This window comes from Gigantopelta aegis, chromosome 2, assembly GCF_016097555.1.
Source record: "Gigantopelta aegis isolate Gae_Host chromosome 2, Gae_host_genome, whole genome shotgun sequence".
Lineage (NCBI taxonomy): Eukaryota > Metazoa > Mollusca > Gastropoda > Neomphalida > Peltospiridae > Gigantopelta > Gigantopelta aegis.
The window spans coordinates 47,105,160-47,123,149 of record NC_054700.1 but is presented as its reverse complement, the minus strand read 5'-3'; the positions used below and the strand labels follow the sequence as shown (position 1 = coordinate 47,123,149).

Genomic DNA, 17,990 nt, shown 5'->3' with positions numbered 1-17,990 from the left:
TCCTATTTCCAGCAAGGTGACAGTGTACTGGGCTGCATATAACTGATAAAACTGTACTGAAGTGTTGTTACATACAGCCATTTCTTGTTCCTATTTCCAGCAAGGTGACAGTGTACTGGGCTGCATATAACTGATAAAACTGTACTGAAGTGTTGTTACATACAGCCATTTCTTGTTCCTATTTCCAGCAAGGTGACAGTGTACTGGGCTGCATATAACTGATAAAACTGTACTGAAGTGTTGTTACATACAACCATTTCTTGTTCCTATTTCCAGCAAGGTGACAGTGTACTGGGCTGTCTTTAACTGTTAAAACTGTACTGTTCAAATTCCTTTTGTTCCTGTTTCCAGCAAGGTGACAGTGCAGTGTACTGGGCTGCCCGTCAAGGTCAGCTGGACGTCATCAAGTACCTGGAAGAGGCCGGAGTCCCCCTTGACCTCAAGAATAAGGTAAAGTTATTTCAACTCTTCACCTTAACTAACAGGCAGCTATTCCACACCATGTCATTTTGAAATTCTCAACTTTATGATGCAGTAAATTCTGTCAAGAACAACCGTGATGAACTTTATGAAGCAGTTGAAATTATACTTAAAATTCATTTTGGCACATTCTTGCCGATAGGCAACATTCAATGTGGATTGGTGAAATTTCATGGTCATACGAAAGATAACAAACACAAAATATATTACAAATATATCAGTAGCTGTAGTTTTCAAATAACACAAATGTTTTAAATAAAAAGTACATTGTAGAATTATGACAGTGAAATAATAAATAACTTAAAGAGTAAATTTAAAGCATTGTCATAATTTGTATATTGGTTTCATTGCATTTAAAATCGGGTTTCTGTATCCCAAAAAGTGCATATAAAAACACCAATGCTGAATTTGAGCATCACACATTTTAAAGTGACAGACCCTAGTTTCAACCCGTGAAAATTAACACTAAGTTTAGTTAATCTACAAACCTGTGACACATTTGGATAAACTTGAAACATGAGTCTGTGACTTTGAAATGGTTAAATGCCCTCTAAAAATAGGACTAAAATTCTACTCCATAACTGTTACCTCTCAGACACACGTGCGGTTTTTTTTTAAATATGAGAAATGCATTTTGTAATACTGAAAACACCAGGATGACCAAAAACACTTCGAATGTACGGAAATCGATAATCTAAACAATAAAATATAAGTAAAGTATGATTTCAGTTATCAAAAATGGTTCTAATAGTAAAGTAATATGCCTTAGTATTTATAACCTAGGGTATGTCCCTTTAAAAAGTATATGGTTTACATTGACCTCCCATAAAAAAAAAAAAAAATTTTTTTTTTTTTATTTATTTATTATTTATTTTATTTATTTATTATTAATTTTTTTTTACAATAAACCTGACACATTACTTTCTTCAATAAACAATTTGAGTTTTGATTAACCGTACAATTATTCATCTATACATATTTTGTCACATTTACAAATAGCCTAACATGTTAAAGGTTTGTATATAATGCCTTGAAAAGATGAAATACAACAATTTTATCAACCACATGAACAGAAGGAATAGTGAATATAAAAGAGCCTTTGCTATTAATGTAAAAATTTAGCTGGATTCCTCTAAGACTTTGTGTCAAAAATTACAATATGACATCCAGTAGCAAGACAGGACAAAAATGTTATTTCATTATGACTGCAGTATGGAGAAAATATAAACAAAAATAATTTACAAAGGTTTTTTTGTAGTAGTACTATACATTATATTTTATTACTATTAACCCAGAAGACTGACCCTCCCAAGACAATTTGTAAACATCTACATAGTTTACACAAAAGTGACATTTTAGTTGTTGAGAATAAATGGTAAAAAGAAATTACACTTGATCTGTTTGTATAGAAATTAGGTATATATTCATTTCTTTCAGTAGATAAAGACGTACAATTAAAAGATATAATGGAACTCATCACCAACATCACATAAGTGACATATTCTATTTTTCCTTTCAGTATTAAACCATCAACCAGTTTCTAGCCACTGAATAATAAATCATTGTGCTCTAGTGGTGTCATTATAAACAAAACAAACTTTAACTTTAACCACATTGTGGGACGGGATGTAGCCCAGTGGCAAAGCGTTCGCTTGATGTGCGGTCGGTTTGGGATCGATCCCCGTCGGTGGGCCTATTTCTCATTCCAACCGGTGCACCACGACAGGTATATCAAAGGCTGTGGTATGTGTTACCTGTCTGTGGGGAAAGTGCATATAAAAGATCCCTTTCTGCATTAGAAAAAAATGTAGCAGGTTTCCTCTGATGAGTCATAATTACCAAATGTTTGACATCCAATAGCCAGTGATTAAGAAATCAGTGTGCTCTAGTGATGTCGTTAAACAAAAACAAACTTTAACTTTAACCACATTGTACACATACTTGGCCTCGTTGGTGCAGTGTCATCATACTTACAGAGCCCATCAAAGCATGATGTGTTTCTACTCACTACGGCTGCGATAACACATGACTTGACATACAACTTAACAATCTATCAATCACAGCCAGAAACATACATTCCGACTTCTCACTTGGCAGGCACTTCTCACTTGGCAGGCACGGCCAGAGGCATGAGAACATACCGGTATACAGGTACAGGTACATGCTTTCATAGCTGGACTATCAACACCATTCAGAACACTCAGAAATACAGAACTGGGCTGGATGGTATCACCAAATCTACATTGTAAGACTGGCACCTGTGTAATATTATGTAGGTGGGCCATTTCATATATACATGTATCTATAAGGGTCTTCTGTTAGCCCTGTCCAGAACTCCCTGTTTATTGCTGATACTTATGATTGAAAAGATTGTGGAAACTTAAAGTTGCTTGGACTTTATAGATAGCATCAAGTTAAAAGATGGTGTTAATAGTTCAGCCATTACATGGGTTTAACACTAGCAGATACCAATGTTTCCAAATATTGAACTCGACTCACAGTGAAAGTGAAATTTGTTTTGTTTAATGACACCACTAGAGCACATAAATTAATTAATCATCGGCTATTTGATAATTTGATAATTCTGACACATACCATAGTCTTCAGAGGAAACCCACTACATTTTTCCATTAGCAGCAAAGGATATTTTACATGCACTTTCCCACAGACAGGACAGTACATACCAGTCATGGAGATCTAGCTGGGATGGGAAAAAAACAGTTGGTTTGTCGAGGAGGTTTCAGTCCTATGACCCAAACACCTCATTCGAGCACTCTATGGGCTCATTGGGCTATTTCTTGTTCCAGTCATGGTATGTGCTGTCCTGTCTGTGGGATGGTGCATTTAACAGATCCCTTGCTACTAATGGAAAAATGTAGGGGGTTTCCTCTCTAAGACTATGTCAAAATTACCAAAGTTTTGACATCCAATACCGGATAATTAATAAATCAATGTGCTCTAGTGGTGTTGTTAAACAAAACAAACTTTAAACTTTTAAGTCTAAGACTATATGTCAGAATTACTAAATGTTTGACATCCAGTAGTGGATAATTAATAAATCAATGTGCTCTAACTTTTTTTTTTCTACTTACTGAGCTAGATCGGATTCAGTTGTAAGCGAGTACATACATAGCTCATAGGGAAGGTGCAAGACCACTACACTTTATCCTGCAATCACTACATATATTGGCAAGACAGAATGACTAAATACATTTCTGTATTTTCAGTCACTGACATAAGTGACATAGCCCAGTGGTAAAGCACTCACTTGATGGGCGGTCGGTCTGGGATCGATCCCCGTCGGTGGGCACATTGGGCTATTTCTCGTTCCACCCAGTGCACCATGACTGGCATATCAAAGGCCATGGTATGTACTACCCTGTGTGGGATGGTGCATATAAAAGATCCCTTGCTGCTAATTGAAAAGAGTAGCCTATGAAGTGGTGACAGCGGGTTTCCCCTCTCAGTATCTGTGTGGTTCTTAACCATATGTCTGACGCCATATAACCGTAAATAAAATGTGTTGAGTGCGTCGTTAAATAAAGCATTACTTTTTTTATAAATAAAATAAAACATTTCCTTTCTTCCTTCCTTCCTGAAATAAGCCCGGCTCGACTCCAGTATTTCACACTGGAATTTCAATAGCGTACTCTTTAAATAATTAGTTTTAGTACAGTATTTTCAAATAACATTTTGTGTCATAATAATGATACATATCTTGTATATTTTATTTATGAATTAGAGTTTAGAAATACTTTTTGAATGTGTCAATATGAATGACATCATACTGCATAAGTACATATACTCGATTTAGGTACAAAAGCTGGAGTGAAAATGATTTTTGTAAGTAAAATAATGGTTAAAGGAATATTCCTGAGTTTACTGCAATTTTTAAGATGTTATCGACTAACAGAGACTTCTTGACGACTATAATTACATATCAAATATATTTTTCTGCATAAAATATTAGTAGCTGTATATTAAACATATTTCTAATCGTTCTAATATTTGTACTAGGTTAAATTTCATTTTATTTCCTAAGAAAGATTTTTTCGTACGTATGAAATTATTTAAAGACAAAATCCAGTTTGGGCTTCTTACAAATATTAAGACGAACAGAAACACATTGAATATACAGACACTGATATTCTAAACAAAAAAATATATTCAATATGTAAGTTTAATCGTAGAAATATTTTATTAGTCGGAAACATCTTACAATGTAGCACTCATGGGAATGTCCCTTTAATGTCTTAAGATATCGGCTTTATGCTGCTCAGGTCGAATGGCAATTGCCGCTCATTAGCGTAATATAAACATGTTTTGCTCCTAACTTAAAAACTTGCTCTTTTAAGCATCTTTTAGTAGCTCGGAGTTCAAAAGTGTGCAGTGTTTGAAGACATCACTAAACTGAAGTTGCATTTTTAAAACTGCACGTACCCTTTAGATTGTAAATGTTTCCAGCTTTGTGTATAGGTCTTTTTCCTAGAATGTGTTGATTTTTCTGTCACTGACAAACATTACCAGTTGTGTTATTTGAGGTTTCCTCTTTAGTACCTACATATATAATGTCAATATATAATGTCACATAGCTTTTTAAAAGGCTGTCATTGCTTGGTGTTTTATGTGCATCAAAAGTAGAATAAGAAATAACATTTTTTGTTAGCATTTTGGTGAAAATTCTATAAAATGATGTCATAGCATTTTTCTGTCAGTGTGTCTCCATCCATCCATCCATCCATCCATGCACCAATCCATCCATCCATCCATCATTCCATCCATCCATCCATCCATCCATCCATCCATCCTTCCAATCAATCTATCCACCCATCCATCCACCCATCCATCTATCCATCCATCCATCCATCCATCCATCCATCCATCCATCCATCCATCCATCCATCCATCCATCCATCCACCCATCTACCCATCCATTCACCATCCACCCATCCATCCACCATCCATCCATCCATCCATCCATCCATCCATCCATCCTATCCATCCTATCCATTCATCCATCCATTCATCCATCCATCCATCCATTATTGACCTATCCTAATGCTATACCAACAATACAAGTTAACTTTGTGTGTGTGTGTTTTGTTTCAGTCTGGGGAAACTGCACTGCACGTGGCTTCACGGTATGGCCATGCTCACATTGTGGACTACCTCTGTTCCTGCCAAGTGGCCATTAACCTTCAGGACACAGTAAGTACACACAGTGTTAACACTGGTGTTTGGTATTCAACACCATTCCTCAAACGCTATTCTTATTTTTAGTGTTAATTTGAAAGTCAAAAAGTCCCAATATGAATATTAAAAAGAATTAACTATTTTTTTATATTTTGTTAAAGAAACAAATGTACAAGTATATTTCCAGGCAGCTCACAAATCTAGTTCTACTGGTCAAAGTACTGCCAGGTTTCGCAGTCATTCATGAAATGTGGTCATTAGAATTTGTCATGTTTGAAACTATTATTTTAACATGGCCTACTTCTGTTTTTCAAGGTTGAACAGAAGATTGCCAGTTATATAAAATGTTTTGAAATATTTCCCAAAATCAGCTTTCTAGTTTTTCAGTAATATTTCGGAAATTAATTTGTAATAGATCAGACCAACCTTTCTTCTGAAAACTGAACTGACTCATTAACCCCCCAACCCCCAATCCCCGAAACAAAGTTTTTGTCATAATATCCTTCTCCCCACCATCCCCGTTTTTGTAACTATAGCAGTAAAAAATGTGTGAGTTTTTAAAATAATTAGGAAAAGCTCTTTCAACCACCCCACTGCTAACGAAAATTGTGACAGAGAAATAATGACAATGGTAAGTTAACTTTAATTAAATTGTTATCTTGGCTACATGTATGTCGAATTGAACTGGTAATAATGTTTTATTTGTTGACAGTAACTGATGTTATATGTCTTATATGTATGCATGTCTTTCCTATTGTACCTGTATTTGTGATCGTAATAAAATATATACAACCTTCCTTTGGCTTCTCCAGAATAAAAATCAACTCTTTGATAACTGCATGGATGGCTGACCTTTTTGTATTAATGATTAACTTTGCATGATTAAATTTTCTACAAAGTTTTATTTACAGTTTTGCTAATTCTTGTTGTGTTTGAATTATTTTGAAGTGTGAGGAATGTACGTGTACCGTAACCTTTTAATTTTTATGAATTATTAAAATAATTAAAGACGCAGTTCAAATACTGAGTTGTTGCCAAAAAGATTAATAATCATACATGTATAATGGCAGTAAATTTTACAAATATTTTTTAATATCAGAATACTAAAATTTTTTTACAAAAAAGAAGGAATAAATAAAAAATCAGAATACTATTTCACAGGTGAATCATGTTTGATTCATGCATTAAAAATGTTTTAAATTTTTAAAAATTCCACACTTACATGGTAATAGTTTATTTTGCATTTGGAACAAAGAAAGGTCATAGGGAATGATGCTAAATTTCCCAAAATAAAATTTCCCATAGTCATTAAGTCAAGAGTTATAAATTTACTATACAAACACAGAATTTGAAAAAATACACTGACATTGTTAAATTTGACATTTGCTAAATATACTAGTGTGTTACATGTTCATTTTATTTTTCTTGTCCCACCCAAAACATGTTTAACATGTTATCCATGCATATAACATAAGTGACGTGACTTAACATGTTTATCATCTTGCATCATGATTTATATGTAAAATCAAACCTGTCACTATTTTCCGTGTTTTTCATTCAGGTTAATTTTATTCAGGGTCCATGCTTATTAACCTTTTATAGAGTCTAGACTCAAATCTCAATTGATATGCGTTGCCATGACGATAAAGTCTTAAGACACTATTGGAGACATAAAAGTTTTATAAATACGACACCTTGAGATGTAACTTTTTGCTGATGAACCATTGAAAAATATGTTGAAATAAAACAAAGTGGTTTGAGTACGAAATGTTTATAAGTTGCAACCAGCATCCTATGGCATTGTTTTACTAATACAACTACACATTTAATACACTTATTTTAATGTTGTTAACTGCCTTGATACAAGGTGTCACCATTTTGGGGTATTTTTTGGATACATTGTACCACTAAACACAAAAAAGTTTTCTACTATATAGTGCTGTTGAAATGACAAATACTACATTTTTATATTAAACTATATTACTAATACAGGACTCGAAATAGGAAGTAAAATATAGCCTGCTGTTATTTTATTTTTTTAAATAGCAGGCCAAAAGATATTATGACCAACTAAGAAAAAATATCTCCTGTACGGGTTTGGGACAGTGTGTGGAGAATTAGAACCTCTGAGATGTATGTTAGAACATCATAAACAGGGCTAGCTCTGGGTGAGCAGAAAATTTCGCCAAATCATCTATTTAAAGTTTAAAAATTGCAAAAGTATTTTCTAATAAAATAATTGCTACAAGAAATGTATTTGCCAAATTAAAATAAATTTCGCCAGGTGAGAACTTGTTTTTTGTTTTTTTGCCAATTGTTTTTAAAATTCGCAATTGGCAAACTTGACGATTGGCAGAGCTAGCCCTGATAAAATTAAAACTTAACCGAATCACGAGCTTAGCCTCAGCTTAATAGAAGATGCAATCACCATACACATATTTGTCTCTTGAAGAATAATTGCGATTTTGGGGTAATTTTAGTAGGTACATTTTTATTTCACCTGCTCAGTCTAAAAATTGACTGCTTTTTGCTATTCTCAGGCCGCTATTTCGAGCCCTGCGATTGCAGCCAACAAACACTATAAACATGAAAAAACTTCACACTTAATGGTGCTGTTGAAAGGACAAATACTACATTTTTATATTACAGGGGTGGGAATTCTCCTGGGATCAGCTATTTTCCTCTCATGGAACATTGCATTTCCTCGCATTTTAATCGTCCTTTCCTCCAAAATGTGTCAGATGGCACAGATTTTAACTTAGGATTTCTAGAATTTCCGGAACCCCTCTAGATTTCCTCTTTTTTTACAGTTCACCAATTCCCACCCCTGATATTAACCTGTATTACTGATTGCAGCTAAAGAACACTAAACATAAAATAGTTTCACAATTTATAGTGTTAAAATGACAAATACTACATTTTTATATTAACCTATATTACTGATTGCAGCCAAAGAGTGTCAGAGAATGGCATGTCAGATGAAGAAAATTCCCATGGATAATCTATTAAAAATGGTTAAACAATAAAAATCTACTGGAGACTGCTGCTTTAACATGTCACTGATTTCACTTCCATCACAGACAGTAGACTTAAAGCACCATGTATTGATTTTCATAAATAATACATGTGGTTTTACATACTACCAAGTAGATTCTTCAGACATCGGTTCGTACTGCATGCCTGTTGTTTTTGCCGGCGTTTGATTTGTGTTGTGACTAAATATTTAACAAAATGTCTTTTCTGTAGCTTGGTGAGACATCTCTACACAGTGCAGCTTGGCATGGTTTTGCTCACATTGTCCGAACTCTTTGTTCTGCAGGTGCCCTCCTTGATATACAAAACAAGGTACTTCATTTTAGATACAAAGTACTGATTTTAAATACCAAGTGCTTCATTTTAAATACTGTGTATTAATGTGAAATAACATGTACTTCATTTTAAATACTAAGTATTTATTTCAAATTACATGTACTTCATTTTAAATACTGTGTATTTATTTTAAATTACATGTACTTCATTTTAAATACTGTGTATTTATTTCAAATTACATGTACTTCATTTTAAATACCAGTTGTTTATTTCAGGTACAATGTACTTCATTTTAAATACTGTGTATTTATTTCAAATGCCATGTATGTCATTTTGAATACTAAGTATTTATTTCAAATTACATGTTCTTCATTTAAATACTAAGCACTTCATAAACAAAGTATTATTTTCCAAAGTACTAAGGGTATGCTGGTTTAAAACACCGATACACAAAACAAGGTACTTTATTTTAAATATGAACTACATGTTGCTTTGAAATATTTGGTTTTTGGCTGAAATAGAAATTGCATGATTTAAATGATTTCTGTTTTAGAAAACTCAATTTTACTTTGCTTCACTCTGGCAGTATTGTGTTGATTTAAAGTTTAAAGACTGGATAAATATGTTGGAATATGTCATGATATTCAGTCTTTATTATGATCAGTGTCATTCTGTTGTACTGAATACTGGATATTTTAGCAATGGCTTAATAGACTTAATTTTTTTTTTTTTTTTTTTAAATGAGTAAGTTTAAATCAACAAATAATGTTAATTTTAAAGTTGACCTTAATGGTAAATAGTATTCAACTAAGAACAATCAGGTAGTCAGAAGATATATCTTTTTCAGTTTTTTTTAATTTTTTTAATTTTTAAAAATAATTATGATTAATTTACTTAAAATAGTGGGTAATATTAAAGAAAGGTAACTCATTAAATACAAAATGTTGTATAGTATGTACACTAACAGTAGTGTTTAATCAAATCATCCTACTTTTTTATTTTCTGTGATTATTTTGTTGAAAATAATGGATGCTATACAATGAAGGTAACTATTCTCTTAGAAACAATGTAGGCCTATACATTTTGTAGTTGTACTAGAATATATGCCCTACTTTGGATGGGTGTGGACAGAGCCATTTCACTCTGGCCAGCTGTTCCATTGTCCACCCACGTATTGTTATTGTCATTAGAAATACTAATACCAGTACAGTGAAAGTGTCAGTGTGTGATGTATTTGCTTGGTGTTTAACAACAGGAAGGTGAGACGGCCCTACACTGTGCCAGCGTGAGGGGAAACCTGCCGTGTGTGAAGATTCTCCTGGAGTATGGGGCCCCTCTCAACCACATGGACAAGGTTTGTTGTCATCACTAAACACAAACTGGGGCCAGGTGTAGAAAACTGTAAACATCCTCAGTGAGACTTAGTAAAGTCAGTGAGACTTAGTAAAGTCAGTGAGACTTAGTAAAGTCAGTGAGATTTAATAAAGACACCAGACTTAAACGCAGGGGCAGGATTTAGCTGTCGGTTGAGTGGTTGCTTGAGGTGCTTGACTCGCAGGATCAAACCACCTCGGTGGATCCATTCAGCTAATTGGGTTTATTCTCGTTCCAACCAGTGCACCACAACTGGACAAAGGTTATGGTATGTGCTTTCCTGTCTGTGGAAAAGTGCATATAAAAAGATCCCTTGTTTCATTAGGAAAAATGTAGCAGATTTCCTCTGATGACTACGAATCAGAATTACCAAATGTTTTGACATCCAATAGCTGATGATTAATTAATCAATGTGTGCTCTAGTGTTGTTGTTAAACAAAACAAACTTCTTCTAAATGCCATGTTATTAGTCCCCTACTGGTCCAACCAGAGGGGACTATAGGTTTCAACTTTGGTCGTCTGTCTGTCTGTCCATCCATCTGTTCCACATACTTTTCCCTGACATTTTTCAACAGTGCCTCAAGATATCGATTTCAAATTTTGTACATAGCTTTATCAGGTACTGTTACAGGCTTTAGCATTCATGTAGTCTTGCCCATACAAATGGCATGTAATTAATCTAGAGTCTTCGCTAAAGTTTGAGTCTAGACTTTCAATTTTAATGGTTGTTTTGGTAATAAAAATGATTTTTTTTTTTTTTTTAAATTGAAGCTGCGTTTTGTCTACAAAAATATTCCATTATTAAAATATATTTTTCAAATGTAACCATTTATGAATCATTTGTTACCTTTTAAAAAGTGTTTACATTTTTGTCTTGCTATTATCGTTTTGCGATGATGTGTTGTAAATTATCTTATTGTGTAAGCTTGCCTTAGTTCTGATGTGATGAACATGTTTTGTGTTTCATAACAGAGGGGCAGCACAGCTCTGAACATGGCATGTCACCGCCATCACACACCTATAGCTCTGATGTTGCTGAACGCGGGGTGTGAGATGGACATCATCGAAAAGGTAGGTAATCAGGCATTGAATTTGAGATTCCGTCAGATTCATAAACATGATTTAATGTAGATATTTTGTGAATCTGTCTCATAATCTTACGGTTCTGACCTAAAATTTGTGATCTGTGTAAGCACGGAATCCTGCTAAATTCTCAGCCTGGTAATGCCTAGTGGTGACAGCTTTAGATAAGTGGCTAGGCATGTACATTATTATGTTAAAGAGACATACCCTAGTTTTTAAACACTAAGGCATATATTTTACTATTAGAGCCATTTTTGATAACTGAAATCATACTATACTTAGATTTTATTGTTCAGATAATTCATATCTGTACATTTGAAGTGTTTTTGGTCATCCTGGTGTTTTTAATGTCACAAAATGTATTTCTCATATTTTAAAAAACGCACGTGCGTCTGAGTAATAACAGTTATGGAGTTTTAGTCTATTTTTAGAGGGTATTTTACCATTTCAAAGTAAAATAAGTCCAATTCACACATGAGTGTAGTAATTTCTTTATTATCCACATTATCGAAAATATTATTTTCACGAATAACAAGCCGGCACCATGTCAAGACGTTTCAAACGTAACTAAAAAGAGATGATGAAACGACGTCATGTGTATAAGCATTTACACTGAGAAAGCTGCATTAAGTTATGACGTTGCTTCACAGAATGACACCATTCGTTGTGCATGTGAAAGCATTATGACATACGTGGGTCATACTGGTTATATTTCCCTGAATATCTTGAACTATGTTGTTATTTTGAACATATTGCATGACCTATATAAGAAAGTATGTAATATTAAATATGTCAAGAAAGTAATAATAATGATTTACCATCTGTCAGGAAACTGGTGAAACCCCACTACACACTGCTTCCAGAGAAGGTCTGACGTCGATCGTACAAATCATGTGTGCTTACGGCTGCAAGGTCGACACCATCAGTCAAGTGAGTGAAGAATATAATTACACTGACCAACAAAAGAAACTTTTATTTTTATTTTTGTATTTAATTTATTTTAAATTATTTCCACATCCCTTAGCTTTAGTGTCTCTGTTAAAATTATCAATGTCTTGCAGGGCTTCTAGAATTTTTATAAAATCCACTAGCCATGGGATCAGTGATTTAAAAAATGTACTAGTCATGATTAGAAATTCACTAGTCCTACTTTACATTAAGTTAATAAATTTTACTAAATATTAGTAATATTCACATACTGTAAACCGTGAAACAAATGCGTGCGTATAAATTTCGCGTCGTTCGCGTCCAACCTTATGTCGCGAAATTAATACGCACGCACTATTTTCCAGTTTGAAGTGTGCTTAAAGTGTTGTCTCGATTTTCTAGTAAACCATAAAGGAAAAAACAAACAAAATACAGTCATAATTCAATTTATTATAAAAAGATTCACTCAACAGGCACAGCCTATACACGAGCTCTCCTTGATGGCGACTAATCGTTAATTGTTTTATGTAACTTCAATTGATGGCGATTAATCGGTTATTGTTTTATCTACCAAAGGGTGTTAACAGTTAACAACTGAAGCTGAGAGTTGTGATTCTAATACAGGTGAGGTGGGTCGGGCCAAATCCCCTCTATAGACTCTGTACCAGGCACAATTGCTTGATGTAGGATAACAGAATATTGATTTACAGACAGTAACTTTATAACAATTACAGTGAGCTGTCTTTATCCACTTTTGTTTTAGCTGTCAACGGTCGTTCGCGAAATTTACACGTCGCGAACATGCGCTACGGTATACATTCATGAAAAAAACACTTCGCAATATTAATACGGTTTACAGTATGTCACCTAAAGAGGGAGCTAGAGCTTAAAAACACTAATATTGGGGAGGGGGGGGGGGGTTGGGGTGGGAGCAGGATATTCATATTTACAAAATTAACTTAACTGCAACATTTAACCAAAACCATTTCACTGTCTGTCGGGCATGGCAATAGTAGTGATTTACTAGCCCAACATTGAACATCACTAGCCATGAGAGTGGGGCTACCATAATCTAGAAGCCCTGTCAGGCATGGCAATAGTAGTGATTTACTAGCCCAACATTGAACATCACTAGCCATGAGAGTGGGGCTACCATAATCTAGAAGCCCTGTCAGGCATGGCAATAGTAGTGATTTACTAGCCCAACATTGAACATCACTAGCCATGAGAGTGGGGCTACCATAATCTAGAAGCCCTGTCAGGCATGGCAATAGTAGTGATTTACTAGCCCAACATTGAACATCACTAGCCATGAGAGTGGGGCTACCATAATCTAGAAGCCCTGTCAGGCATGGCAATAGTAGTGATTTACTAGCCCAACATTGAATATCACTAGCCATGAGAGTGGGGCTACCATAATCTAGAAGCCCTGTCAGGCATGGCAATAGTAGTGATTTACTAGCCCAACATTGAACATCACTAGCCATGAGAGTGGGGCTACCATAATCTAGAAGCCCTGGTCTTGTAAAAATTTAAGCAGTCTGTTTACCATGAAATTAAAATATCTAAAAGATTTGCTTTTCTTTTGTTGTTCAGTGTATCATATTGTTTTAAAGAAATAATTAATATCTTATCAGATATTTGTGCAGCACATTGTGTAAAATTCATTATTACATACATTTGCATTATACACATCTAATATTTTTTAATTATTTAATTTTCTCGACATGTGTAAAGAATACACAGTGGGACTCTTAATCTTGAGACCGGCGTCGTGGTAGGCCATCAGTCTACAGGCTGGTAGGTACTGGGTTCGGATCCCAGTCGAGGCATGGGATTTTTAATCCAGATACCGACTCTAAACCCTGGGTGAGTGCTCCGCAAGGCTCAATGGGTAGGTGTAAACCACTTGCACCGACCAGTGATCCATAACTGGTTCAACAAAGGCCATGGTTTGTGCTATCCTGCCTGTGGGAAGCGCAAATAAAAGATCCCTTGCTGCTAATCGGAAGAGTAGCCCATGTAGTGGCGACAGCGGGTTTCCTCTCAAAATCTGTGTGGTCCTTAACCATATGTCTGACGCCATATAACCGTAAATAAAATGTGTTGAGTGCGTCGTTAAATAAAACATTTCTTTCTTTCTTAATCTTGATTTCTGGTACACCAGCATGATCTTAAAAATCCCATCTAATGACAGCAGCTTATAACTGGGTGAAATACGTCTTATCCAGTATCACGAATATGAGTTGACGAATACGAATGTGTATTCACGTCCATGAATACAAAAGTGAAAATGTTTTGCAGAAAGGAAGAACAGTATTTATTTGTTTTTTAAAGTCAAAACCTATTAATCACAGGTGTTGGAAGATGGCAGCAACTGGGGTGGGGTGGGGTTGGTGGACCACTTATTAAAAACAAGTTCATATTGTGGGCCCCCCAGTTTCAGAGTTGGGGGAGCAGTGCCCCCCTGCCCCCCTCCCCACATTTCTGACGCCTGTGATCATGGGTGTGTCTGTTGTCTAGTCCAGAAAGTCGTTATTTTTAAGTAACACTAACATGTGCACATTTTCACAGGAAAGTGCGGCTCCCTGTGCTGTTACCACATCCCCAGCAGTGCTGAACATGCGCTCGCTGGGCCCACTAGTTCAGCCACTGTCCATTTATAATCCGACGACACTGAAAGTTCTAAAACACGAGTTCCTGTCCGTGCGAATGTTAACGGAAATAGCCGAAGTATGACGTGCGGTTCTGAACACAAGCGTTTGCAAAAGTTTTTTTGTTTGTTGTTTGTTTTTGTGAAATTTGTTATTAGTTGTTGTTTTTTAATGTTTGTTTGTTGTTGTTGTTTTCTGTTGCGACTGCATATCAATTGCCTGCCACGATCGCTTCGAACATTAGAAAACAGCCGGAAGGTCACTCGCAGCAAATAAAAATGGTTGCCACAATCCCTGATTTTAGCTTTTTGCGCAAAAACATTTTTATCCAGTTAAACTGGAACCAAAAACTAATTTTAAATTTTTTTCATAAAAAGTTCAAATATCATTATCGGAATAAAAAATATACCATTGCCTTTCCAAGCATACATATACTTATTTCTTTTAAATATTGATAATTGCTTTGATAATAATTCACTTTTTTCATACCATGGCAACCGTATAATGTAAAAAGAAGCTATGGAGTAAACTAATTTTATTTTGTATATAAAATATATTTTATAAGTCCATTTTGTTTTTTGATATGTATTAACCAATTTAAACCATATTTACAGGGATCACGCAAGGGGGCAATGTGGGGAACTTTTCATCCGTGGCGAAGTTCTAAGTCACCTTCTTTAAAAAAAAAAAAAAAAAAAAATGATTTAGGCTTTTTTTTTCCCAAAGGAAGTATCGGTACATTTTGCTTCCATTTTGTTTAAAGATCACATGACCACATTTTGCAATCGGCCAGTGGACTTGGTCATTTCCATAAAATTATATTTATTACGAATACATTGGGAACAGCATAATATAATATTGTTATTCTTCATTTGTTGTGTACTGTTTTATAAACGCAAGAGAACTGAATAAATAAATCGCAAACAAAAATAATTTGTTACAAATAATGTTCAATGTTGCTGACTTTTCAAGATTCATCGCTTTCAAACATAAAGGAGTCGGTTTAAAGATCATTAATAGACCTTCTTTCTTTCTCTGTGAGCCTCATCAGAATTTTTTAAATGGCAATAAACAGAAATCTCCTTACGCCATTCGGTTAATTGATGCAGACTTTGTGTCTACGACCGAGTACTACAGAGATGGCTGCCTATCATTAGCTGGTCACATGAAAGGAGATCATGTGACCAACTGTATGAATAGCTGCAAAAAAGCATTGTTTTGCCTTTGTTATATGAGATCGATAGTAAACACAGTTCTTGTAAACTTATCCACAAATTAAATTAATTGATATGGACATGTAAATGACTGTACATAATTACATGTGCAATAAAGATTACAAACCTGGGTAAATAGGGGTACAGGACTAGAGGTAGTGGGCCGCAAGTCGGTATAAACAAACATCAGAACAAAACGTTTGTTAAATAGTTTTACCACTTATGGCATGATTCCGTATAAAATATTTTGTTAAAGACGCTGTTTTACTACAAATTGAATATTGATGCATACATGTATAGTCCATCCTATATTCCTGCCTAAATGTTTTTTGTAAATGTTTTCAGTGTGTTTTGATGTAAAAATGAAAAGTAAAAGTGTTTTGGAAATAACAATTTAAAATACAATGGTCTCAAAACTTGTAGTAAATTTCATAGTATGAAAAAAGGCGTTCCCCGTGGGAAGGACATGTTTAAAATTTCATAGTATGAAAAAAGGTGTTCCCCGTGGGAAGGACATGTTTAAAATTTCATAGTATGAAAAAAGGCGTTCCCCGTGGGAAGGACATGTTTAAAATTTCATAGTATGAAAAAAGGCGTCCCCCGTGGGAAGGACATGTTTAAAATTTCATAGTATGAAAAAAGGCGTTCCCTGTGGGAAGGACATGTTTAAAATTTCATAGTATGAAAAAAGGTGTTCCCTGTGGGAAGGACATGTTTAAAATTTTGTTTGTGACAAAGGCTTGGAAGTGGAAGTGGTACCTAAAAAAAAAAAAAAAGAAGATTTCCAAAGATTTAAAGCAGAATTCTTTTTAAATCAGACGTCTCATTTATAAATCGGCATGAGTTTGACCCGTTATCCCCACCCCAACCCACCCATTTCAATAGCTAGGGTTAGTGTTAGAGTTAGTGTTAGAGCCTTTAAAGGGGCATTCCTGAGTTTGCTGCATGTTTTAAGATGTTATCGACTAACAGAAACTGCAACAATTGTAATTACATATCAAATATATTAAACAAGAAAATATATTTAATATGTAAGTTTAATCGTAGAAATATTTTATTAGTCAAAAACACCTTATAATGCAGCAAACTCAGGAATGTCCCTTTAATATAGAGGGATATGGGTCAAACACTTTCCCATTTCTCTTTCACAAAACCTCGCTTCCCCTAATGTTCCTCACTTCTCCCTAATGTGTCTAGAGGAAGAAGTCACTTCCCTCTGTTTTTCTAGCCTAGCTTGAACCCAGTATTTATATTCACAGAGCTCTCATTAAGAATTACTCAAATTTATTTTCCTTCTATCAGCTATTTAAATGCTTGCATATTGAAGTTAAATTGCATACACTAACAAAATATGTTCACTTGTGACTCTCATATTAGGAAAGTAACTCATAAAGCTGGTTGAACAAGGCTATGCAAAGTTATTCAGGTGGGTTTTTTTTATGAAATCAAGGTACCAGTCACAATGCGTTGAATAAACATGTATCAGTCTATGCACTTGATCTCAAATCGGTCAAATCGGTATTGCGTTTTGGTTAGTGTGAATTAGAAACATAAATTGCATACATGTAGATCAGGCCCTAATCTAGAATTGAAAAAGGTAGGACAAATTACTCCTGCCTTCCCAGAAATAAGGGGAGAAGTTTGATAAAAATAGGCAAAGTGAACATTTATTGGTACATTTTGTAACATGTTGTTGCCTTCATTCGGAAAAATTCACAATTATACACTCAGTTCTAATTGTAATATTACAATATAA

The 17,990-nt window shown here is 34.7% G+C and overlaps 1 protein-coding gene across 2 annotated transcripts in view; it reads left to right on the top strand.

Annotated features, from left to right (window-relative positions):
* The window catches only part of LOC121386404 (death-associated protein kinase 1-like), a 182,544-nt gene that overhangs the window by 143,747 nt on the left and 20,807 nt on the right, over window positions 1-17,990 (top strand). For both annotated transcript variants that reach the window (XM_041517293.1, XM_041517300.1), the window contains 6 exons: window positions 352-450; window positions 5,590-5,688; window positions 8,920-9,018; window positions 10,238-10,336; window positions 11,329-11,427; window positions 12,268-12,369. In XM_041517293.1, the coding sequence (XP_041373227.1) occupies window positions 352-450; window positions 5,590-5,688; window positions 8,920-9,018; window positions 10,238-10,336; window positions 11,329-11,427; window positions 12,268-12,369 (597 nt within the window). The remainder of the gene's footprint in view (window positions 1-351; window positions 451-5,589; window positions 5,689-8,919; window positions 9,019-10,237; window positions 10,337-11,328; window positions 11,428-12,267; window positions 12,370-17,990) is intronic.